The following is a 26269-nucleotide window of genomic DNA, read 5'->3' on the forward strand; positions in this document are numbered from 1 at the left end:
CTGTGGCCTATCCAATAAAACACTTTCTTTTAAAAATTCAGCACCACAAGTATGAAACCCAGAAGTAATTTTGCCTTTTTTCTTCCTTTTTTAATTTAACTACCAATTTTAATGATGTGGAGATGTTGGCATTGGACTGGGGTGGGCACAGTAAAAAGTCTTACAACACCTGGTTAAAGGCCAACAGGTTTGTTTCAAATCACTAACTTTTGGAGCGCAGCTCCTTCGTCAGGTGATCACCTGAGGAAGGAGCTGTGCTCCGAAAGCTAGTGATTCAAAACAAACTTGGACTTTAATCTGGTGTTGGAAGACTTTTTACTGGACCAATTAGGGGCTGGTTTAGCACACTAGGCTAAATAGATGGCTTTTTAAGCAGACCAAGGCAGGCCAGCAGCATGGTTCAACTCCCGTACCAGCTTCCCCAAACAGGTGCTGGAATGTGGCGACTAGGGGCTTTTCACAGTAACTTCATTGAAGCCTACTTGTGACAATAAGCGATTTTCATATTCATTTTAAAGATCTGGCTGTAGCCATAGGTCGTTCTGCTCTCTCCAGTGTGAACCAGTGTACCTTCTAAGGTAAGGCAACTAATTCCATCAATTATCATTTTCGTAACATATGCTTTTAACATATGAACAATGATGTCCAAAATTCCACACTCCTTATTATGTTGTGATTTCTTCAAAAGAAAGTTAAGTTACTCAAGCATACCTTGTTTTTCATAAACTAAAGCTGAATGTTGTCGATCAACCTTTGTCTTTTTAATTTGATCTTGTGTAATAGTCAGCTTGTAATCTCCATAATATTTTGAACAAATATTACCGTTGCTCTACCCCACTCCTTTGCCACAATTTCAGTTTCCAAAAATTTTCTGCAAAATTATGGTGAGCATAACCACCAACTTCCATCAGTGTTTTTGTAAATGATAATTGAAACAGTAAAGTTTTGCAATTTTAGACGACTAATATTTTAAATAATACATCTATTCTAATATTTATATAGTGATCCTTCTACTCATTTAATTTGACTTGCATATTTTCATATTTCTTTATAAAGTTTGGGGAAATTACAAAATCTTTGCCAGTCCATCACTCTCAAATGTAGTGGTTTGTGTGTCAAATAGCCACCCCTTTGTTTGATTAATCTTTCACTTATGTGCTTGCAGTTCAATGTTTTCCATAATTTCCCTTTGACAACTTTCATATTTCTCATTTGTTTCTTCTGAAGGATCTCACTAGCTTTATTGTGCCTGTTTAAGCTTTATTTTGTTGTAAACTTCATTTGGAATCCCATGACCTGTGTCTTGGAATTAGAGTATTTTAAACATATCATTTAAACGTCTTGCAATTTGGACAGTGAATTGGCTGGTCTTCACTCTCCAACACTTTTATATTGGATTTTAAAATCTGTTTTTAATGCGAATACAATGAGTTCTGGTCACTACCTTCCTAGCATTTCCCAACAGTCATGTACAAGCCATGCTTTGATACTCAGAACTAGAGCAAACGTTACCTTCCTTCTTATTGGACATGCAACATATTGGGCAAGATTCTAACTCATTCAAAAATAATTCACTTGCACGGGGTTAAAATTGGATTCTAAGACACATCCATTTTGACTATTAATGCTGGTCTTACCCTAGCCTAGAATTAGGCCAACAATTACAATACATACCACTACATCTTCAATCCAAACATTAAAGTTATTTGTATTTTTCAGTGAATCATATCATACACTCAATACGAACAGATTCCTTATTATTTCTTAAGTATCCAGCACTGTATATGTTATATACCTCTGGAATCTCCTGTACCATCTCTGCTTGAGACTTTTTTATTTTTATAAAACAATTTTCATTGCATTGAAATACTCTTTCTATATTGTCAACAGTTCTATACCTATATTGTTATTATTGTAATCCCGGATACTGTATTAAATGTCATTTTCTATTAATAGCTTACATGTATCTCTTCTAAACTGGCAAATGACAATTTCTTTACTGATTCCAAACTGAGCAGTTGAGTTTTGCTGCAATTCTTAACCAATTTCAAAATGTGTCTAGGTTATATATTTTGGTATAATTTCCCATTTAGATTTGTAGCTTACTAATTTACAAACTGCAAGGTACAAAATGTTGTGCCAATTCAACTTATACTGCCACTGGATAATCATGGGAGCAAAATCTGAGCACCGGTTACATTTCTATCTTGCATTTCTGAATCCCAAACATACCTTCTGATGAAGTGACAACACCATGTGTGGGAAACTCGCAAATTGAAATAAGACAAAGAAAATGAGTTGACTTGAGAGGTGCTGCCACAATAACTGACTGGTGCCTCCATCATCAAACTTTTCTTCTGTCTCAGAGCGTTCCATAGCATAAACCACTAAATCCACAAGCTGGTCTTCCAAAACTGGACAGCGCTGTTTGTGCTGTAAAGTAGACACTTATTACAGGAATGAACATTTAATACACAACATTGACTACTTATGCAAAAGAAACTTGACAAAGCATGAAATGCTAACAAACACACTGCAATGAGATATTTCAGAAAGCACCTAATTTGCATGTAGCGTAAAAAAAAGATGCCAAGCGCTGCAATGATTTCCCTCTTCCCCAAATCTACATGTCCAGAAAGTCTAGGTTTTTTGTATTTTTTTTAAAGTCTCAACTTTGGCCAACAAGGAACATAACCACAAGTGTTCTGGTAAACAAATTAATGATAAAATGTTTTCATGTTTCTTAGAACCTACATTCTATTACTACCTACATATAAAATTAGCATGCTTTCCATTTGTGATCATGAAACTTAAAAAAATACACTGTATTTTCTTTGAAAGCATGCCTTATGAGCCCTAACAAAATACAGCTACTTTGAACACATCTGTTGATTCTACTTTAATGTGCAGTGTACTATTCACAGGTCAACAACAGAACGTTTGCTAAACAACTTCTCCATGACGACTGCAAAAATCTTAGCAAGAATTGCAACAATCACACATTCTGTAGCAGACAGCGACAGACACCACTGCATTCTCTACGTATACCAGCATGCAGATCTACTTTATTCTCTAAATGGCATCAGTTGCTACCAAGCAGTCAGCATCTCGTTAGTCACAATACAACAGTAAGATTGTAAACATACCTGAGCAATGTTCAAGGTCTAGAGCATTGTAGGATGGGCAGGACAAGACAGGACAGAACAAAAATAAAGGAAGAAAAAAAGAAAGACATAACAGTGACTATGAGGCCAGCCTCAGGTTGCCCCGACAGGTCAAGCCCCACAAAAAACCAAAAATGTACATGTTCTAAAATTTGAGGCTGGCCTAATAGCTAAAGCAATGTAAATAAAACTCAAATCATGTACGTCTTTACATTAATTCTACAGTTTTTCTCCACAAGATGCTGCATTTACAATATTTTACCATTCCCATCCACAAGGCAATACAAACTAGATTTCAAAGCTTTTTTCCTATTTCAAGTAGCTCAAAAGTAAAATCCATTATAAGGTAAACTAAGGCTAACTTACAATCTGGCTATTTTTGCTGAACACTTGTTTGCTTATTTAGCCATAGCAACAGAAAAGAGAAAAAGAACAGTGCAAGCTATATTTAGAAATCAGGTGCACAGTAAAATACAGTGAGATACAGTACCTGTTTGTTGAGACCTAGCATGTTGCAGACCATATCCCTGGAATAAGGTTGCTCTAAAACATATCTCAATAGAGCAGTCTGTGGGTCAAAAAGATCCTAAGAGGAATAAAACAGACTTTATGTCCACTTAGTCTATTTCTGAGGGAATTTTAAAACAAATGATAATACCCCACTACAAAGAAAAACAAATCTGATGTTGAACTTGTTTGGATTAGGCAGTCTCTGGAGAAACATTATTTGATTGACCACTTTTCTCTTGGATGTGCTTCTCAATTGTTCAATCTTAATTCACACCATGTAAAGAGCTAACAAAAATGCTTGCAGTTTCTGCTATTAATATTTTAACTGTCTGGCTGATTGACACTTTTATAGGTGTGCAATAAAAGGTTTTTAAAGCTGTTAGAGTGTTATTATTACGCATCTTTTAAAATTCAAATCCATTTCTGATGTCATCATGATGTGGAGATGTCGGTGTTGGACTGGGGTGGGCACAGTAAGACTTACAACACCAGGTTAAAGTCCAACAGGTTTATTTGGAATCACTAGCTTTTGGTCAGGTGAGTGACTCACCTGATGAAGGAGCTGGGCTCTGAAAGCTAGTAATTCCAAATAAACCTGTTGTCCATTAACCTGATGTTGTAAAGACTTCTTAATGATGTCATCAGTAAATGCTATGTCATTAGTTGTTGTTATCTGTGAATATTCGTATTCGGGGGATGGTTTAGCTCAGTGTGCTAGACAGCTGGCTTGTGATGCATAACGAGGTCAACAGCACGGGTTCGTTTCGCGTAGCAGCAGAGGCTATTCATGAAAGTCCCACCTTCTCAACCTTGCCCGAGATGTGGTGATCTTCACGTTAAATCACTACCAGTCAGCTCTCCACATCCAAGGGGAAAGCAGCCTATGGTCATTTGGGACTATGGCGACTTTACCTTGTATTACCTAAACTATACCTAAAATTTGTATTTAACTGCAGTTAGTTCCAATTCCATTGTTAGTTATTTTGATGTTCAACTAGTTGCTCCCATTTTTGAGTTCACACTGTATTTTAAATTTTGTTATTTTTATATATTAAAAAGATGAACTTTCACAACATCGTTTCAACTATCTTTTGTGGTCAGGTTTGTTGGTGGCAAGAATAAAATAATTTGCGTTTCATGCTAAATTTACTGATGGAAGTCACGTTAGCAGCATCATGACACTGTTTGGATCTATCAGTGAGTTTATGAAAGACAATGAGAACTGGCCTGAATATGTAGAAAAGTTGGAACACTTTCTTGGCAAATGTGATTGGGGTCAGATTAAGCACACAAATGTGACAGAGGATATAATTCGGAAATATCCTGAAGTTATCAAAGCTGAACAGGATACACTGCGGGGAGGGCGGTATGTTAGCGCAGTGGTTAGCACCGAGGACCAGGATTTGATCCCAGCCCCAGGTCACTATCCGTGTGAAATTTGCACATTCTCCTCATGTCTGCGAGGATCTCACCCCCACAACAAAAAGATGTGCAGGGCAGGTGAATTGGCTATGCTAAATTGCCTCTTGATTGGAGAAAAAAATTGGGTACTCTAAAGGATACGCTGCAGGGTATTGCAGTAAAATTGTCCTTAGATTCTCAGGCTTCTCCTCGCTTTATCAAAGGAAGACAGTGCCCTACACCGTGAAAGGCAAAGTGGAGAAGGGGCTGACGGACGCATCAGTGCTACTGTGCAGATCACAGTGTAGTCACAAACCTCCTGAAAATTAATGTATAATTAAGCCAACAGTTTGATTGTATTTTGTCTTCCAGGGGAAATTAAAATTTAGGGGGGGGGGGGGGGGGGGAAGTGTTATAGAGTGTAATTATTATGTATCTTCTTATTTCTTATTTAATCCATTGCTGTTGCCATCCGTGAGTGCTGTGATGGAATTAGTTGTTGTTACCTGTGTATATTCCTATTGAACTACAGTTAGTCTGATTCAATTATGTTACTGTTATTTTGATGTTTGACGAGTTGCATCCGTTTTTGAGTCCATGCTGTATTTTAAACTTTGTTACTTTACATATTAAAGATGATTAACTTTCATCACATTGTTTAGACTATCCTTCTGTGATCAGACTGCCCTTTTGTGATCAAATGACCAAAAAGTGTTATGAATGAATGGCTGGTTTCTTAAAGCTTTTTACACATCCGGTTCACTGGTCTGTACAAAGTGCACACTCGATGAATGGCAATAGAAGTACCTTAGGTGGGTGAGGAGTAAATCATAGAATCCTGACAGTGCATCTTTTTCTGCACAAGTTACCACAAAAGCTATGAATGAATGACGGGTTTCTTAAAGCTTTTTATACATGCCATTGTTACCATCAGGTTCACTGGTTCTGAACAAAATATACACTGGATGAAGGGGCATGGACATACCTCGGGTTGGCATGGAGGCTATCATATAATGCGGGTTTCAAAATTTGATGCAAAATCTACTAACCTTTTTTAATGAACTGCCCATTTATAGATCTCCCCAAAATGCATCATTTCCAAAACACCTGCCTGCACACTTTCCATGATGTGGTTTGGGGCACAATCCAGATCAGAAAGCAGGATTCTTGCCTTGTTTCATATGAATATTTATTTTGAAATCATTTTAGCTCCAAATACCCACAAAAATCAGCATATTAAATTCTTACTCACCACGTCCTAATTTTTAAACCAATTCTCTAAGCAGGCTAATTAACAAAAGTCATGCATGTACAAGTCAATGTTGCCAGTGGTCAAACAACACTTACAGCAAGATTAAAGGACAGATAATAATTGAACAGAGTGCACTGGTTGCCACTTTAAAGTTATGCAGTCAGCATATGTTTTCATATAATCATTTGATTTAGTATTATGTTGAGTTAAGTAACAAAATATACTTGGGAAATGGATAATCACAACAATCAGATGGTGCACAAAGGTTTATCTGCAATACAAATTGGGGAACTGAGAAATACAAAAATTATATGTAAAAGCAACACTATAATCAAAACGGTGAAATGATAGTGTGATTATTTTACTTGGGCATTTTCCACTATAAATGGGAAAATTGTCAGGAAGTGTATGTCTACACAGGAATGTTAATAATAAACTATGTAGATTTTCCTGATGTTTAGATCTTAAATTCATTATATCTGCATATTTTATTATTTTTTTAGAATACGCAATTCATTTTTTCCAATGAAGGGGCAATTTAGTGTGGCCAACCCACCTACCCTGCACATCTTTGGTTTGTGGGGGTGAAACCCACGCAAACACAGAAAGAATCAAAATAATTTAACCTAGTGTATACTGCTCATAATCTGTAATGAAGGTCTTGTATTGTATATTTTCACTGATGTTGATACTGGACCAATCAGTATAAGCTGTTTAGTCATTATTAAATTATGGCATTTCAATATTAACGTTAGCCTCAACAAATGTGTCCCAGACACATCTTGTCTGAGCTACTGTTAGTTGTGCTAAAGTATATATTCTGATGTACTGTAGCAGTATTCGTGTGAAATAGAGACATTTAAATAAACCTTAACTGTATTTTCCTTAATATGCATATATATTCAGGGGCTGTTTAGCACACTGGGCTAAATTGCTGGCTTTGACAGCAGACCAAGCAGGCCAGCAGCACGGTTTGATTCCCGTAACAGCCTCCCCGAACAGGCGCCGGAATGTGGCGACTTGGGGCTTTTCACAGTAACTTCATTGAAGTCTACTCGTGACAATAAGCGATTTTTATTTCATTTCATATAAAGGGCAGCACGGTGGCACAGTGGTTAGCACTCGCTGAGGTCCCAGGTTTGATCCTGGCCTTAGTTCACTGTCCATGTGGAATTTGAATAGTTGTCATGAAAACGCTTAAAAAATTACGTGAGTACATTTTAGATTAAAGAAAATAAAGCTAGTAAAACTCAGGGTATAAAAATCAGTCTGCAGTTATTTCTTGCATTTGCAAATAGGAGAAAGCAGAACTAGATTTTGAAGTGTGATGTGTTTATCAAGAAATTAAGCTTTGAAGCACAAATTTTTCTTCCTGCTTTAAACAGATTAAACTGCTGGCAAAACAAATAATCCCTTGGAGGACAAAGCTCAAAGTAGTGTTAACTTCTTTTCGATAAAAGAACACAAAACATCTAAACCATACTTAACCGAATTCATAACACAGGAGGGGGCCAGGAGAGGAATCCAGTCACCCCCATTCCCCTATTCTATCCCAATAGCCATGCAAATTTATTTTCCTCAAGTTCCCATTTAATTTAAATCATTAATCGCCTCTTTTTAGGGCAGCACGGTGGCACAGTGGTTAGCATTGCTGCCTACGGCACTGAGGACCCGGGTTCGAATCCTGGCCCTGGGTCACTGTCCATGTGAAGTTTGCAAGTTCTCCTCGTGTCTGCGTGGGTTTCGCCCCCACAACCTAAAGATGTGCAGGGTAGGTGGATTGGCCATGCTAAATTGCCCACTAATTGGAAAAAATAATTGGGTATTCTAAAATATATTTTTTGTTTTTTTTAAATCACGTCTTTTTAACCATGCTCACAGACCTTGAGTTCCAGGTTGTTACTACTTGCTGTGTAAAAGCAGTTCTGTCACACGTCTCCCCATATCGCTTGCCTTAAATTTTTATGCCTAGTCCTTACTCGATCAGATAATGAGAACAGCTTTTTCTTAGTCTATTCATCTAAACGTATCGTATTTTTGCATACCTCTATGAAACCACCCCTCAAACCTCTGTGCTCCAAGAATAACCTCAGCATTTCCAACCTTGTAGCTAAAATCCCTTACCCCTGGATCTATTCTGGTAAATCTCCACTGCACCTTCTCAAGAACATTCACATCCTTCCTAAAGTGTGGTGACTAAACTAGATGCAACATTTTAGCTGTGACCTAACTGGTGTTGAATTATCTTATTGGCATCGATTGCATGCTATACCATATTGATAGTATTTTTAATTTGCAGGATGTTTTTCTCTTTTCACCATGGAGGAATGTTACCAGTGTCACAATGGCAAAAGGCACTGTATAACTTGAAATCTCTCATCATTTAGTAGCTGTTACATTCACAATAACAGCTGAACAAAAAACTACAAGATAGCAATATACTATAGAAGTTCAACAGGCTTTCCAATAAATTTGCACAGTTCAAGCAGTATTACCACCCAAATCAAAAATCAGACTCCACTGGGTGTGGAGCATCATCTAAAACAACTAGAAATAGAATTTTGGGCTTCCGGTGGCGGCTATGAGGGAGTACGTTGCACGTTTGGTGGCTCCCGCTCTGTCCAGACTTTTGGACCTTTCCCCCCGGCTTTTTTGTGGTTTTGAGTTCTGGCTTTGAAGGCGCAGATAATTTGGTTCTGGCTCCACACATTGGTGCATGGAACGGAGAACCCCAAGGGACCGAAAAGGAAGAAAAAGATAAGCAAGGGCTGGTGGAGGTTACGGCTGAAGACAACATGGCTGATGTTCGGACCCCTGCTGCGACGGCCCAACCATCGACAGAGGAGCTGATGCAGGTCATTCAGAAGCTGGAGAAAGCGCTGGTGGACCAGGAGGAACACCAAACGGTGGTCAAGCTAGAGGTGGGGATGCTGAAGGATCAGCAAAAGATGCTGCAGGAGAAGGTGGAAGATCTGGAGAACAGAGCTCGCCAGCAGAACTTACGAATTGTCGGTTTCCCTGAAAGGGCTGAGGTGGCTGATGCTAGCGCGTTTGTGGAGAGTATGTTTCAGAAGCTTCTGGGGAGGGGGCTTTTCCCTGACTGCTGGAGGTGGACAGGGTGTACAGGCGATGGCGAGGAAGCTGCGGCTGGGGCACCCACCCCTGACCACCCCCCTCCCCTCCCCCTCTTCCTCTCCCCCTCTCCCCCTCCTCCCCCAAGGGCGATGGTGGTCCGGTTCCACAGATTTTTGGACAAGGAGTGTGTTCTCCAGTGGCCCAAACGTACGCAAAGCTGCTAGTGGGCCAATAGCATATTGCTTGTCTATCAGGACCTGAGCGTGGAGGTGGCCAGGAGGGCTTCAATCAAGTGAAGGCGTTCCTGTTTAAGAAGGAGGTGAAATTTGGGCTGCTATATCCGGTGCGTCTTGATTCCGTACGAGGACCAGCACCATTATTTTGAGTCACCCGAAGACGCGATGGATTTTGCCAAGAAGGGCTGGTGCTGAACTGAGAACTTTTTGGTTTTAAGTTGTAACTTTTCTGAGTGATGTTTATACGTTTTGATTGTCGTTTTTCTTCAGCTTTTGAGTTTGGGTGAAGAAGGGGGAAGTAAAAGTTATTCAGTTCTATGGGTTTTCGGTGTTTTGGTGGGGGTGGCTGGTGGGGGTGGCTGGTGGGGGCTTTTTACTTTTTATTACTTGCACTATTTGTGGGTCTTTCATTTTGGGTTGTCTCTTATGGTAATTGGGAGACTGTTTGGGGTCGGTTTGATGAGGGAAGTGGTTTGGATGGGTGGGGGGGGAGGGGGGGGGGAAAGAGTAGGGAACAATAGGTGGGAGACTTCTTGGCACTGGAGGCGAGGGCCACCAGGCTAGCTAGTCTACAGAAGCATAGTGGAGGTGTGTATATGATCAATGTATATGGCAGGGGTTAGGTTACAAAGTGGTGTTGTTGGGGAGGGGGAGTTACTCTGCTGACGAGGGAGGGAGTTAGGCTTTGGGACAGAAAGGTGGTCGGGGGTGGGGGCTGCCAGGAGGCGGGCCGATGGAGGCGCGCGCATGGCCTCGAGGCGGGTCCTGGAAAGGGGATGGCTGATCGGCGGAGGGGATGATGGGGGGGCGCGGTACTCCCTCACCAGGCTGATCACTTGGAATGTCAGAGGATTGAATGGGCCGGTCAAAAGGGCACGTGTGTTCGCGCATCTGAGGGCTCTGATGGCAGACATGGTAATGCTGCAGGAGACATACTTGAAAGTGGCGGATCAAATCAGGCCAAGGAAGGGTTGGGTCAGTCAGGTCTTTCACTCGGGGCTGGACATCAAGACTAGAGGGGTGGCGATTCTAATCAATACGCGGATGCAGTATAGTCTCGGACGGGGGAGCCAGCAGTGGCGAGGGAACTGAGGTTCATAGAGCAGATGAGGGGTGGGGGTCGACCCATGGAGGTTTAGGCAGCTGACGGGGAAGGAGTTTTCTTTTTATTCGCATGTGCACAAGGTTTCTTTGCGGATTGATTTTTTCATTTTGAGCAGGGATTTTCTGGCTGGGGTGGTGGACACGGGGTATTCGGCCATCACTATTTCAGACCATACCCCACACTGCAGGTTGGACGTGGGCTTCTTGACGGACGAGGTGGTGTGCGAGGCTGAGGAAGTGCATGCAGAACTACCTGCAGGTTAATTACACAGGGGAAGTCTCAGCAGCGGTGGTCTGGGAGACGCTGAAAGCAGTGGTGAGAGGGGAGCTGATCTCGATCCAGGCTCATAGGGACAGGACGGACAGGGCAGAGACGGACCGACTTGCTAAGGAGATCCTACAGATAGATAGGATGTATGCGGCGACCACGGGGGTGGAGCTTTTAAGGGATCATCGGAGGCTGCAGGCCGAGTTTGGGGTGCTGTCCACACGTAGGGCAGTGCAGCAGCTTAGGAAGGAGAGGGGTACCAACATGGGGAAAAGGCCAGCAGAATGCTGGCACAGCAGCTTAGGAAGAGGGAGGCGGCCAGGGAAATAGAGAGGGTGGTTGATGGGGATGGGAATTTGGTAGGGGACTCGGCTGGGCTAAACTGGGCTTTCAGGGACTTTTACAGTAGGCTATCGCTGGGTACCTCCCACGGGGCCCGAGGGGATCAGCTGCTTTTTGGGCGGACAGACCTTCCCAAGGGTGGGCAGGGAGCTGGTGGATGCACTGGGGGCTCAGCTTCGGGACGAAGAAATAGTTGAAGGCTTGAAGGCAATGCAGTCGGGTAAAGCACCGGGGCCGGACGGGTATTCGGTGGAATTCTACAAGAAATTCTCGGGGATATTCAGGCCGTTGCTGGTCAAGGTTTTCAATGAGGCAAGAGATAGAGGGGTGCTGCCCCGACGATGTCATAGGCCACTATTTAGTTAATATTGAAACGAGACAAGAACCCGGAGCTATGTGGGTCACATAGGCCGATCTCACTGCTTAATGTGGACACCAAGCTGCTGGCCAAAGTTCTGGCCTCCAGGATTGAAGATTGTGTGCCGGATGTGATTATGGAGGATCAAATCGGGTTTGTCAAGAGCAGGCATTTGGTGGCCAATATAAGAAGGCTGCTCAACGTGATTATGATGCCCCGGAGAGTAGGAAGATTGAGGTAGTTGTGGCAATGGATACGGAGAAGGCGTTCAACCGGGTGGATATGGATATGGGAGATTTGGGTTCAGTAGGGGCTTTATCGACTGGGTTAGGCTGTTGTACCAGGCCCGGAGGCTAGTGTAAGGATGAATAGGATGACCTCGGACTATTTTAGACTGCACCGGGGGACAAGACAGGGATGCCCCCTCTCTCCACTGCTGTTTGTGTTAGCCATAGAGCCGCTGGCAATTGCTCTGAGAGCTTTAAGGGGCTGAACATAGGACCTCGCTGTATGCGGATGACCTGCTCATATGTGTAGCAGATCCAGGGAAGGGATGGGTGAAATCATGGCGATTTTGGGGGAATTTGGCCGGTTTTCAGGATATAAACTGAATATGACAAAGAGCGAAATGTTTGTAGTCCAGACGAGGAGGCCACAAGGGTCAGCTGGGGGAGCTACTGTTTAGGTTAGTGGGGGACAGTTTTAGGTGCCTAGGGATACTAGTGGCACACGACTGGGGCTGGTTACACAAGTTGAACTTCTCCCGGTTGGTTTAGCAGATGAGATGCGCGTTTCGGAGATGGGATGCGGTACCGCTGTTGCTGGCTGGGAGGGTGCAGGCGGTTACAATGACGGTCCGACTGAGATTTTTATTTGTATTTCAATGCCACCCAATTTTCATCCCGCGGTCCTTTTTTTTAATAAAAGGGTTAACAAAATCATTCTGGGCTTAAGTCCCCGCGAGTGAAGACGGTGATGCTTGAGAGGAATCCGGGGGGGGGGGGGGGGGGGGGTGCCCTGCCAAATTTCAGTAATTACTATTGGGCGGCCAACATAGCCATGATAAGGAAGTGGGTGGTAGGGGCGGGGTCAATTTGGGAGCGGATGGAGGCAGCTTCATGTAGGGGCACCAGCTTGAGGACGTTGATAACGGCACCTCTGCCGTTTCCGCCGGCAAGGTACTCCACCAGCCCCATGGTGGTGGCGGCCTTGAAGATGTGGGGTCAGCGGAGGATGTACGTTGGAGCAGTGGGAGCATCGGTCTGGTTCCCAATATGTGACAACCACTGGTTTGCCCCGGGGAGCTTGGATGGGGGGGGGCTTAGAATATGGCGAAGGGCGGGAATTGAGAGGATGGGGACCTGTTCCTGGAAGGGAGCTTCCCTAGCTTGAGAGCACTGGAGGAGAAATTTGGGTTGGCAAGGGGGAACAAATTTAGATATTTACAGGTGCAAGACTTTCTGCGCAGGCAGGTATCAGTCTTCCTACTCTTGCCACTAAGGAAGATCCAGGATAGGGTAGTGTCTAGGGGATGGGTGGGAGAGGGGGGGCGTCTCGGATATCTACAAAGAACTTATGGGGGCGGAGGAGGCGCAGACCGAGGAGCTGAAGTGCAAGTGAGAGGAGAAGCTTGGGGGAGAGATGTAGGATGGTTTATGGGCGGACGCGTTGAGCAGAGTCAACACGATCGCAACATGCGCAAGACTCAGCAATTCAAGGTGGTCCACCAGGCCCACATGAAAGTGGCCCAGATGAGAACATTCTTTGGGGTAGAGGACAGGTGTGTAAAACGTGGGGCAGGACCAGCCAACCATGTCCACGTGTTCTGGGCGTGCCAAAACATAGGGGATATTGGCAGGGGTTTGCGGATGTCATGTTCAGAGTATTGAAAACAAGGGTGGCAATGAGTCCAGAGGTGGCGATTTTTGGGGTGTCGGAAGACCTGGAAATCCAGGAGGAGAAAATGGCAGATGTTCTGGCCTATGCTTCCTTGGTAGCCCGGAGACGGATACTATTAGCTTGGAGGGACTCAAAGCCCCTGAAGTCGGAGAACTCATTAACCGACATGGTGAGCTTGCTTGGCCTAGAGAAGATTAGGTTCGCCTTGAGAGGGCCATTGTTAGGGTTCGCCCGGAGGTGGCAACCATTCACCGACTTCTTCGCGGAGAATTGTCAGCGTGGAGGGGGGGCAGCGTGGAGCACGGGGTCAAATAGGCAGATCTTGGAGAGATGGGGGTCGGTTTTTGCACTATGTTTATTGTTCTTTGTACATTGTTTTCATACTGTTGCTGTTTGTAATGGCAAAAATACTGCATTAAAATTGTTTGTTTAAAAAAGTAGAATTTTGCTCTGAAAGTTAAAACTCCTCGTGACTTACCAGTTTTACAGCTTCATGTTATACTGTGTCATTCACAAGTGTAAGTAATTGTTTGCAACATTAATACAAGACTCAAGAATACAAGCACAACATTACCACCTTCAGTTACTTACGGAATACCAATCAGCTTGCACCTTCTCAAATATATACAGCAACCAAATAAAAAGTGATAACTCATTTTAATTAATTACACACAAAAATCTGAGAAATCAGATTTTGAAATCCATTAACTATAAATTGGGGTTTAAAGAACAATATGCCAAGCATCATTTACTACCCAATGCCAATATACAATATAAAATTTCAAAGTTTATATCTGAAAATAAATTAATTTGCGATTTAGCCTTTAGAACCATTTTGACATTTTCAATTTTTGACATGAAACATATTGAACAATTTCCATTCATTGCTGCTGGTTAAAAAACAATGCAGCATTAAGTGTTGAATTCACAAATGAAGGAAGCACTAATTCAGATGATTCTTCAGTTATGTTTTACATGTGCAATACTCAATACCGTGTTTATAGATGGCAGAAAATTCCCCCTACCATCATAAAAATAGGCAATTCACATGTGTGAGAAAAATTCAGTTTTATAACTAATGCCGATATCATAGATGTAGAAATTTGGAGAAAAATGCCTCTATACAAGTAAAAAATTTAATTTGTTGCGCACCTGAAAATAATCCAACTGAACACCTTTTCAAACCTTCTTTAATAAATTGTCATTGAACAATATTGAACTCAACATGCCCGAAATGAAACGAAACATTGTTAATTTAAACAAATAAAAGAATGCCCACTTCTATTTTCAAGACGTGTTACAAAGGGACAAGTCACTGAAAAGTATTCTGTTCAGTGGCTCCTTCAAGATTCAAATAAATTCCCAGGATTAGGAGGTTGCAAGGCTTTTGACAACAAACTGTCAGAGCTTGCCATTATTATCCCTCTGCATCTGACTGCAGCTTCAGGGTTTAGCATCGGCACAGATTAAAGCGGATATCCTGAAATTGCAATCTGTTTCTCATTGCTTCAGGTTGCATTCTTGCATATTCCTCCCATCTGCTGAAACTGAGAGCTATTGAAATCAATTCCTCGGGTGAGAACATCCCCTCTTGGCTCTCACCGTTGTCAGAAACTGCATAAAAGGGTAACATTTGTTCACTGAGGTGCAATTGGATTAAGAGTGATCTGAGGAACAGCTATTGCTGAACAACCAATCTGGTCCTGAAAACATACCTGCGGAATTTTGATAAGCGGCCCCATTATGACGGCATCACTACAGCAAGATGCTGAGAACCCCCATAAAGCTAGATTATAATCAGTTGCTTGTCAAGTGGGGGCAAATATCGCTACATCTCTCAACACAGCTTTCTTCGAGGCCAGCAGCATGCACCTTGACTTCATCGTTGACTGCAAAATCCAGGCTAAGATTTTGAAGAGAATAAATTACATTTCTACTTGCCTAATCTTTAAAGATAGGAATGGGGAACTTGAAAGCAGTCAGCCACGCAAGTTTACCTTATCATAAGGCAAGAGTCCTCTCAAAGGAAAACGAAGTGTTGTTGGATCCAGTTTCCAAGAATTACAGATTGCACCGGAGTTATTTACCACTGGTAAAAGACTGCAGCGTCCTAGTCATTGAGTGTATGGAGAGAGAAAAAAAAGCACGCCAAAGTACATAAGATTATCATTTATTTTTGTGCTATCCATAACCATAAAAATGATTTCTTTGTTTTTGAACAATAAGGAACACATGGTTAAAATATGAACAGGTCCAATTCTCAAACTTGGCTTGCAGTAGTTTGCAATTTTAAAGTGAGGACAGAGCATCTCATAATATTTTGTTAAAAATGCTAATGGAATGCAATGTAAACCTCAAAAAAGCAAAACTGTGTGTCGACGTAGGTAATCAGCAAGAAGTAAAATGGTTATCTGATTTAGTAACAATATTCAATTTACATTTACACTTTTAACATAGAAAAATATTACAAAGCATAGGTATGGCAACAAAAGGATTCCTTGTCAAAGATTAGAAGCTTAATGAAAAAGGTGTGCTGCAAGAGGAATGGGATGAAGCAGATCCTTAAAGGAGGAAAGGGAAATGTTGGCAGGATATTCCATAGTGCAGTGTTTAGACAGTTGAAAGTAGCGCCAAAGATAGGGGGCAAAATTCTCCCATCGGTAGACTAAGTGCCGACGCCAGAGTGAAAACCGGAGTGTTTCACTCCGGCGTCGGAGGCCGCTCCTCGCCCCCTATTCTCCCACCCCCAGGGGGCTAGGAGCGGCGCTGCATCAAAGCGGCGCCATGTAAATGATGTCACCCGCACATGCGCAGGTTGCCGTCCTCCCCGAGGGCGCCCCACAAGACATGTAGGATTGATCTTGCGAGGCGGCGGAAGAAAAGAGTGTGTCCTTTAGAGACGCCGGCCCGTCGATCAGTGGGCACCGATCGCGGGCCAGACCCCTACTGAGGACCAAGGTTGCACATGCAGCGTTCGTGCACTGTTCACGCCGGCAGCGACCAGGTGTGGTTAGCGCCGGCGTGAACCCGTCGTATTGGCTTGCCGCTCGGCCCATCTGTGCCGGAGAATCGCCGCTCGCCTGTTAGAAATGGCAAGCGCCGATTCTCCGAGTGGCCTGTCGTGAAATGCGGCACGCCGTTTTTGGGGGGGGGGGGGGGGGGGGGGGGGGGGGGGGTGGGGAGTGGGAGAATCGCGTGCAGGTGCCAGGGCGGCACGGCGGGAATTGCCCGGCACTCCCGCGATTCTCCCACCCGGTGTGGGGGTCGGAGAATTGCGCCCAGGGCAATGCACAAGCGGGCAGAGTAATTAATAGGAATGGAACATTCAGAGTGCAAGGGTCGGACACTAGTTATAGGTTGGGAGCTATAAATCTATCAAGCGATTTGAACAATGAGAATTTTAAATTTGATGCATTAGGAGATTGGAAGCATACATACAACAGTGATTAGGCTTAAATGCACTTCACTAGTTGTAAAACATTTTAGGATTCCCAGAGGTTGTGAAAACCATGATATAAATGCAAGTCTTTCTTTTTTTAAATAGGTCAGAGCACAAGTGATGGGTTAACGTGACTTGCCGGGCAAAGGGGGGGGGGGGGGGGGGGGGGGGGGAGTGGGAGAATCGCGTGCAGGTGCCAGGGCGGCACGGCGGGAATTGCCCGGCACTCCCGCGATTCTCCCACCCGGTGTGGGGGTCGGAGAATTGCGCCCAGGGCAATGCACAAGCGGGCAGAGTAATTAATAGGAATGGAACATTCAGAGTGCAAGGGTCGGACACTAGTTATAGGTTGGGAGCTATAAATCTATCAAGCGATTTGAACAATGAGAATTTTAAATTTGATGCATTAGGAGATTGGAAGCATACATACAACAGTGATTAGGCTTAAAATGCACTTCACTAGTTGTAAAACATTTTAGGATTCCCAGAGGTTGTGAAAACCATGATATAAATGCAAGTCTTTCTTTTTTTAAATAGGTCAGAGCACAAGTGATGGGTTAACGTGACTTGCCGGGCAAAGGGGGGGGGGGGGGGGGGGGGGGAGAAGAAGGGAGGAGATAAGCAGCTATTTTGGATAAATTGGAAGATCGTGGAGAATGGGAGGCTGGCTAAAAGAACAGTGGAACAGTCAAACCCAGGGGCATTTATAAGTGTTCCAGTAGCAGACAAACGGAGACAGGGGATGGCAACAATATTCCAGACCTCCCCACTAGACACCTTTATGACGGACAGCTCAGAACTAGACAATTTAGAATCTCAGTTCAGATTAGGTTAGAAAACCAGGGTTGCAAATAATCTGCTTCAATCTAAGGTACTGGCAAAAGGAGGAAAGGACATCAAAATGACAACTGAATTACTCCCATCAACTGTGGTTCAATTATTTCCCATCCACCAACCTTACTTTTGGCTGAAGATCTCAACAGTGTTGTAGAAATTAGCATCTACTACTCTTAATTCAACCTTCTTCAATTCAAATAATGTGACTATATTTTAAAACCTCAAATTCCCATTTTGCAACATTATGTACAATGCGCAATTCAGATTATTTGGTAATTAAAATTTATTAAGCACAAAAAATGATCAATAGACTACACATGGAAAGACAGAGGGAGAAAAATATAGTTATGGAAGTATAACTCATCATATCTAAGGCCATATTTCTCAGTTCATCATTGACTTCATCTCCTCTGACGGGGTCTACATACCTGAAATGACTTGCTCTTTCCTTTCTTCCCTGGTACTTTTCCAATTTGTCAGATTTTTGATGCTTCCCTTCCCCTCTGCCGTTTCACTGTTAAATGTTTACCTGCTCTTTGGGTCTTAGATACATTTTTAATCCTCTACTTCCTCCCAGTATTGCCTCGCCTTTCACCATTAATCACCACCTGTTTTCCACCTAATCGCAAGCATTTTCATTTCTTTGGTTCTAATGGTCCTTATAGGCCAGTCATTTGTAACAGCTCCCAGTTCTGACAAAACAACATGGATTCAAAATGGTAACGCTGCCTTCCTCTCCATGGATGCCTTAAATGCTGAATTTTCTGTTTTCATTTTAAGATCAGTTGATGGATTAAAACCATAGCATTCACTTGTCAAATGCCGACTAAGCTGTTGCGTAGTTGGAATTATTTCAGCTTTCTAGTATTTAGCTTTTTTAAGTGACGAAAGTTTGTGAGAGTTGTTAATGGAGAATCATTGGTAATGGAGAATGGGAACTGAATAAACACAGTACACAGGGAGACTGTTTAAAGTAAATATCTCTCATATGGGCCTTGCACTGAAATGGGCCAATTCTTCTTTTGTGCTGAAGCTATGATCCAAAGTAGTGTCTGCCAATTCCTACGTATAATTTCTGCATTCAAAACAATTATAACCATCTCTATAAAAAGCTTTCTTGTGTCTCTATAACTGGAGTTGACACATTTACTGTGTCATTTTATGTAAACAGTTACCTACAGAACACTTAGAAATACCATGCACAGATTGAGCCTTCACAAACATTTTTGATATACAGTAAAGGTTAAGATGAAAAGGACATCTGATGAAAGGGTCATGGGAGAAGGCAGGAGAATGGGGATGAGAAAATATCAGCCATGATTGAATGGCAGGGCAGACTTGATGGGCCGAGTGGCCTAATTCTGCTCCTATGTCTTATAGTCTTATGAACATTCACCCGAAATATCGTCCCAGGTATTACAGATTCTCGGAGACCAGACATTTGATCCAAGATGTACATTAGAACACCACGGAAGATGTTCTGACCTGCGTGGAGCCCCTCAGGGTAGTTTGACCTTCCAGTGGGCAATTCCCTTGCTCCCTGGGACCCTCCACAAAAGTTTCTGACTCTAAGACTCCAGACACTTCACATTTACTTCTGGATAGTTGCCGAGAAAATGTTAGACAGAACCCACCACCTTACTTGACTAACCCCCCAACCTGACAACCCGATCAGTACCCCCAACCTGACTATCTCCTGACCAGACTACTTGCCACTCTCAGCCACTTACCTCACCCTATATCCTGCAGCCACCCTACCCATTCACTAACACTGGACGGTTAAATTTACTTTACGGCAGCTGGTGCCATAAAAACAGGATCTCTCTTCTTCCCCGATCCCCAAGACTACAGTTCTATGAAAGAACACTTTGAGGGACGCGGCACTCTGCATTTCTGGAGAAGCAAAAATGCAGAACAACTAGTCAAGGAAACGTTTGAGTGGAGTGCCAATCTGATGATTGTTGCTCCATGAATGTCCAGGCTATTAACTATTCTTCTCTCTCAACAGAGACTGTATGACCCAAGTATTTCTCGCACTTTTAGTCTTATTTTCATATTTCCAGCATCTGTAGTATTTTGCTTTTATAGAGGAAAGATATATCAGTTTCAACGTGAATAATTTAAGTAACGAAGAGCTCTAAACCCTTAATTATGAGAATTAATCAAGGCAGGAAGTGACATTCAGTCGTCACTGGTTTGAAATTGATGTCACAAACATTGCAAATAGCCATCCAGCCATTTAAATTCTCAGATGTTCCACAAGATCTAGCGTATTTGTTAGTTCAGAGAGAAAGCTTGTGCTCTTACCACAGATAGAGTTTATTCGTGCAGTAGGTCTAAAGCTGTCCACAAAATCAGACGCCAGATTGCCCAGCAACTGAAAGAAAAATCCGAAAACAAAACAATTTTAAATAAAGAAGATAAATATGTTTCATCCATTGAAGTTTTCAGGAGTTTAAGGTCAGTCTGCAAAAACAGACAAGCAACCAGATAATTACAACAAAAAAAAAAAGAGCTTGCACTCTTGTACATCTATATCCAGGCAAAATAGAACTATGGAATTTGGCTTGCAGAAGCTACCTATTTATTACATTAGTAACAACACCTGAAATGCAATGTACCAATTCAGGTTATTTAATTACACATTAAAATAAAAAGAAGCTTCCAGCATTTCACTGTCAGCTTTCCATGGAACCTAGCATCACTCACCCCTCACTTAGCAAGTACCACATGAGGTACATCCCACCTCAGTGATCTAGATAGCCAGTTTAAGGACAGTTCACTAGATCACACATGCAAAGCATAAATGAGGAGTATTTGAAGAGAAAAGGAACCTTATGATTGCAGAAATCAGGGCAGCACGGTGGCACAGTGGTTAGCATTGCTGCCTCGCGCGCCGAGGTCCCAGGTTTGATCCCGGCTCTGTGTCACTGTCCATGTGGAGTTTGCACATTCTCCCTGTGTTTGCGTGGGTTTCACCTCCACAGCCCAAAGATGTGCAGGCTAGCTGGATTAGCCATGCTAAATTGTCCCTTAATTGGAAAAATGAATTGGGTACTCTAAATTAACCAAAAAGATTGCAGAAATCGGGAATTCAGGTACAAGGTTGGCATTAAAAAGGACATTTTCTACAGAGATAAATGCGAGGTCGCACACTTTGGGAGACGAATAGGGAGGTCAATTGTTACTTGGAAAATCCAATCTTGGTGGGATAAAGGTACAAAGGGGTCTTGCATCACAAATATACCGATCATTAAGATTGAGCCACAGGTTACCAAGGACATAAAAAAAGGTCATAAAAAAGCAAACCAAGGATTTGGTTTCATTTCTAGAGGGATAAAAGTAGCGTCATCTCCCGAGGAACAGAAGTGAAAAGTAGGGAAGTTATGTAAACCTGCATTGGACCTTGGTTATACCACACTTGACGCATGCAGTTCTGGTTACCATATTCTAACAAGGATATATAGAGACGATGCAAATAAGATTTAAAGGATGATGCCAGATATGCAAGGGTATACATATCAAGAAAAGGGTAATATATTGGGTCTCTGTCTCCTGAAAAAGTTTAATAATCTAATAATCATAATAATAATCTTTATTATTGTCATAAGTAGGCTTTCATTAACACTTCAATGAAGATACTGCGAAAATCCCTGAGTCGCCATACTCCGACGCCTGTTTGGGTGCACCGAGAAAGAATTCAGAATGTCCAAATTACCTAACAGCATGTCTTTCGGGACTTCTGAGAGGAAACAGGAGCATCAGGAGGAAACCCACGCAGACACAGGGAGAATGTACAGACTCTGCACAGACAGTGACCCAAGTCTGGGGCCCTGGCGCTGTGAATTAACAGTCTAACCACTGTGTTACCGTGTTGATGGGTGAAGTAAAGTTATGAAAGGTTTTGAGAGAATGGATAGAGAGAGAATATTTCCTCTTGTGGAGAAGAGCATAACTAGAGTCCATTAATATAAGATAGTGGAACTCACTATCACGGAGTGGTTGATGAAAATAGCACAGATACATTCAAGGTGAAGTTAGACAAGGAAGAATTTAATAAATGCTACAATTATATATTTTAATGAGGAAAGATGGAAGATGCTCGTCTGGCAAATGGGGGCATGGACTAGTCACACAGAAAAACTTGCTTCTATGTTGTAACATCTATATTTCTTGCGGACAAAGTTCATGAGTGTAGAACATAAAAGGGTTATCCTCAACTTTTTCTTTTCAGGAGAAGGACAATAAGTCTCTTACCCAGTGAGATAATTTCCCTTCAGGATAAAGTTTTCGAATTTCTGTGACTGCAAAATATGCTGGCAACAGACAGGCATTCCTGTCCAAGATATATGCCACAACCTGGAAAAAGCAAAGTAGAACACATTTATTTAGATTAAAACAATTTAACCTTTCATCAGCATAATAGACAAATTACTGCTTGAAAGAAATGCATTCCTAATTCTACACATTGGAAAATTAGTTAGTCTTGCACTCCAAGCAAGAAACTCAGTTCAAAGAGAATATGATTTGGAGAATTGGTGCTACAGCATTATAGCCCTATTTCAGACCCATTCTTTCTTTCAGCTCAGCTCCCAACAAACATTACAGCGCTGATTAATTTGTGTCTTAATTTGCTTTCCAGATTTTTAAAAGCGAATATAATTTTGTCCTTTAAATTAATGGTTACTATGTAAAACAATGAAAACAATTTTCATTCTTAAAAGGAGACTTAAGGAATTTTTAATATTTACTTCAAAGACTGAAAACACTTTACCAGAAACTTACATCTTTGGCTGTTTGCAATTGCTGTACAACAGCAGAACTGACTGTGTTAGGAATACTTTGAATCTTCTCCAGAATTGCTTTCAACAGGTCTCTTACACCCTGGAAGATTAATTTATACATGACAGATTAATGAAATATTCCTTAGAGTGCTAACTCATTGTTCCTTCAAGCTCTTCCACGATGACGTAGTTTAAAATTCTAATACAACAGCTTTAAAACAATTATCATTTGTATTGTCGTCCCCAAGAAACCTATTCAAGAAAAAACTTTTAGTCAACATATATTCGGATGGAATTGGGCAGCATGGTGGTGCAGTGGTTAGCACTACTGCCTCATGGCGTCAAGGACCCGGGTTCGATCTTGGCCCCAGGTCACTGTCTGTGTGGAGTTTGCACATTCTCCCCATGCTGGCATGGATCTCACCCCCACAACCCAAAAGGTTGTGCAGTGTAGGTGAATTAGCCATGCTAAATTGCCCAATAATTGGAAAAAAAGAGAATTGGGTACACTAAATTTATTTTTTTAAATGTTGAAATGTAATTTTCTGACAGCAGTGAAGTAACAAGACCTCAAAGAAAGCTGCCCACAAAGATCGAATTACCTCTCCAAGTGTGTCTTTCCCCTTTCTCGATAGCAACTTGCATCTAGTGCCAGGTCAAGGGAATCAGGGGCTGGTTTAGCACAGTGGGCTAAATAGCTGGCTTGCAATGCAGAACAATGCCAGCAGCATGGGTTCAATTCCCGCAGAGGGTCAGCTCGGTAGCACAAGTGGATAGCATTGTGGCTTCACAGCGCCCGGATCCCAGGTTCGATTCCCCGCTGGGTCACTGTCTGTGCGGAGTCTGCAAGTTCCTGTGTCTGCGTGGGTTTCCTCCCACAGTCCAAAGACATGCAGGTTAGGTGAATTGGCCATGATAAATTGCCCTTAGTGTCCAAAAAAAAGGTTGGGAGGGGTTATTGGGTTACGGGGATAGGGTGGAAGTGAGGGCTTAAGTGGGTCTGTGCAGACTCGATGGGCCGAATGGCCTCCTTTTGCACTGTATGTTCTATGTATCGGCCTCCCCAAACAGGCGCCGGAATGTGGCGACTAGGGGCTTTTCACAGTAACTTCATTGAAGATGATCAAAGTATTAGATAGGGTGGACAGTGAGAGCCTTTTTCCTCGGATGGTGATGGCTAGCACAAGGGGGCATAGCTTTAAATTGAGGGTAGATAGATATAGGACAGATGTCAGAGGTAGGTTCTTTACTCAGAGAGGAGTAAGGGCATGGAATGCCCTGCCTGCAACAGTAGTGGACCCGCCAACATTAAGGGCATTTAAATAATCATTGGATAAACATACGGATGATAAGGGAATGGTGTAGATGGGCTTTAGAGTGGTTTCACATGTCGGCGCAACATCGAGGATCGAAAGGCCTGTACTGCGCGGTAATGTTCTATGTACTTGTGACAATAAGCGATTATTATCAGCAGCTGTGATGTCAGCAAGCAGGTAAGCAGCCAATCACATTGAAATATTTGCAAACAGCAAACCAGGAACTTAAAAGCACTTAGCACCCGCCACTTTTGGATTAAATTTTAGATAGTAAAGTAAGTGATTACGACAGGATTAAGATAGCACCTAAATAAAGAAAAGCTAAAAACAATTATCTGCAATTTTATTATGGAGAAACTAGACTTTTCACAAAAACAAAATGAGCTTTACAGGTGCAGTGAAACAGCAATAATGAAGTTAGTACACTCAAAAATCCAGTTCACCTCATGCAACTGACATGAGAGAACCTTTAAGAACTGGGTGTTTATTAAATAGCTGCCGTGCATGTACCTTTAAGAACTGGGTGTTTATTAAATAGCTGCCGTGCATGTACCTTTAAGAAATGGGTGTTTAGGGGACTTCCGGGTGCGGTGATGCGGAGTTAAGCCGCACGTTCGGAAGCTCCCGCTATTTTCAGTCTTTTGGGCTCTTTTAAGGGCCCGTTGTGATGCTGGTTGGACTTTTCCCGGTGTGGGAACACATCCACTGCGCTTTTCTGCCGGTGGATGAACTGGACCAGGAGCGGAGCGGTTAAATAATCGGCTTTGGAGCAGAGAAAGGTGCGAGGCAGGAGAAACAAGATGGCGGCGGGCGGGGAGCCGGCAGCGTGGCTGCCGTGGGCGCAGGAGCTGCTTCAGAGAGCTGAAGGCTGAGTTTTTGGAACCGCTTATGGTCTCGATGGACAAGCTCATGCGACTCAGACGACCCATTGTGTCGAGATCCGGGAGCTACGACAAAAGGCCTCGGAGAGCGAGGACGAAATCCTAGGCCTGGCTCTCCACAAGAAATGGCAAGCGAGGCTGGAGGAGATGGAGAATCGTTCCGGTCAGAAGAACTTGTGGATCCTGGGCCTCCTGGAGGGGCCGGAAGGTTCAGACTTGGGGGCCTATGTGGCTGTGATGTTGAACTCGCTCATGGGCGCGGGGTCATTCCAGGGGCCCTTGGAACTGGAGGGTGCCCATTGAGTGCTGATGAGGAAGCCCAAGCCAAATGAGCCGCCCAGGGCGGTGTGGTCCGTTTTCACCACTTCGTTGACCGTGAGTGTGTGTTGAGTTGAGCAAAGAAGGAGAGGAGCAGCAAGTGGGAGAATGCAGAGATTCGGATTTATCAGGACTGGAGTGCGGAGGTGGCAAAGAGAAGGGCTGGTTTTAATCGGACCAAGGCAGTGCTTCACAAGAAGGGGTTGAAGTTTGGCCTGTTACAGCCGGCACGCCTCTGGGTCACTTACAAAGACCGCCAGCTCTACTTCGATTCCCCAGAGGATGCCTGGGCCTTCGTCCAGGCAGAGAAGTTGGACTCGAACTGAGGGGCTGGGGACTGATGTACATAGTCCGGAGGCTTTGTCCTCCGTGGTATCCTTTTGTTTTTCTGGTTGTGGTTGTTAATGTCTTTTTGCCTTTTTTCTGCTTTTTCGTGTTTTTGGGGCTCTTATTTATTCATTTTGGTGCTTTCTTGTTTTTTCACCGGTGGAGGGCTGGGGAGCTGTTTGCGGGCCCGCTGGGTCACGCGCCCTTATTTTTCCCGCGTGTCAGGTCGGGAGGCGGGGTCTGAGATGGCAGCGCGGGCTTTCTTCTTGCGCTGGAGGAGCAGTGGGCGGGACCGGCACTGGGTGGGGGGAGTGGTGGTTGTGTTGCACTGGGGAGGGTCATTGGGGTGGCGGGAGCAGCCGGGGTCAGGAGTCGGCTGACTTACGGAAGTACGATGGCGATGGGGGCAGTTGGGAGGACTGTGGGGAACAGGCCTGGGGGGTTCTGCAAGCACGTGGTGAGCCGAGGGAGAACTATGGCTGACCGGCGCAGAGGGTGGGGGAGGACTCCCCCGATTCGGCTGGTCACATGGAACGCGAGGGGGCTGAATGGGCCGGTCAAGTGGTCCCGGGTCTTGGCGCACTTGAAGGGGCTGGGTGCGGACGTAGCCATGCTCCAGGAGACGCACCTTAAGGTGGCGGACCAGGTGAAGCTGAGAAGAGGTTGGGTTGGGCAGGTGTTCCACTTGGGGCTAGATGCGAAGAATCGAGGGGTGGCGATTTTAGTTGGTAAGAGCTTGTCGTTTGTGGCGTCGAGTG

The 26269-nt window shown here is 43.4% G+C and overlaps 1 protein-coding gene across 4 annotated transcripts in view; it reads right to left on the reverse strand.

Annotated features, from left to right (window-relative positions):
* The window catches only part of med23 (mediator complex subunit 23), a 122354-nt gene that overhangs the window by 68281 nt on the left and 27804 nt on the right, over positions 1-26269 (reverse strand). For 3 of the 4 annotated variants that reach the window (XM_038799859.1, XM_038799858.1, XM_038799861.1), the window contains exons 6-12: positions 22671-22769; positions 22143-22244; positions 20193-20262; positions 15607-15719; positions 3655-3750; positions 3147-3164; positions 2233-2433 (exon numbers count right to left, since the gene is read on the reverse strand). In XM_038799859.1, coding sequence (XP_038655787.1) covers positions 2233-2433; positions 3147-3164; positions 3655-3750; positions 15607-15719; positions 20193-20262; positions 22143-22244; positions 22671-22769 — 699 coding nt within the window. The remainder of the gene's footprint in view (positions 1-2232; positions 2434-3146; positions 3165-3654; positions 3751-15606; positions 15720-20192; positions 20263-22142; positions 22245-22670; positions 22770-26269) is intronic. The other variant, XM_038799860.1, reaches the window with a different exon arrangement.

The sequence above is a fragment of the Scyliorhinus canicula genome, chromosome 6 (assembly GCF_902713615.1).
Source record: "Scyliorhinus canicula chromosome 6, sScyCan1.1, whole genome shotgun sequence".
NCBI classification, from domain to species: Eukaryota; Metazoa; Chordata; class Chondrichthyes; order Carcharhiniformes; family Scyliorhinidae; genus Scyliorhinus; species Scyliorhinus canicula.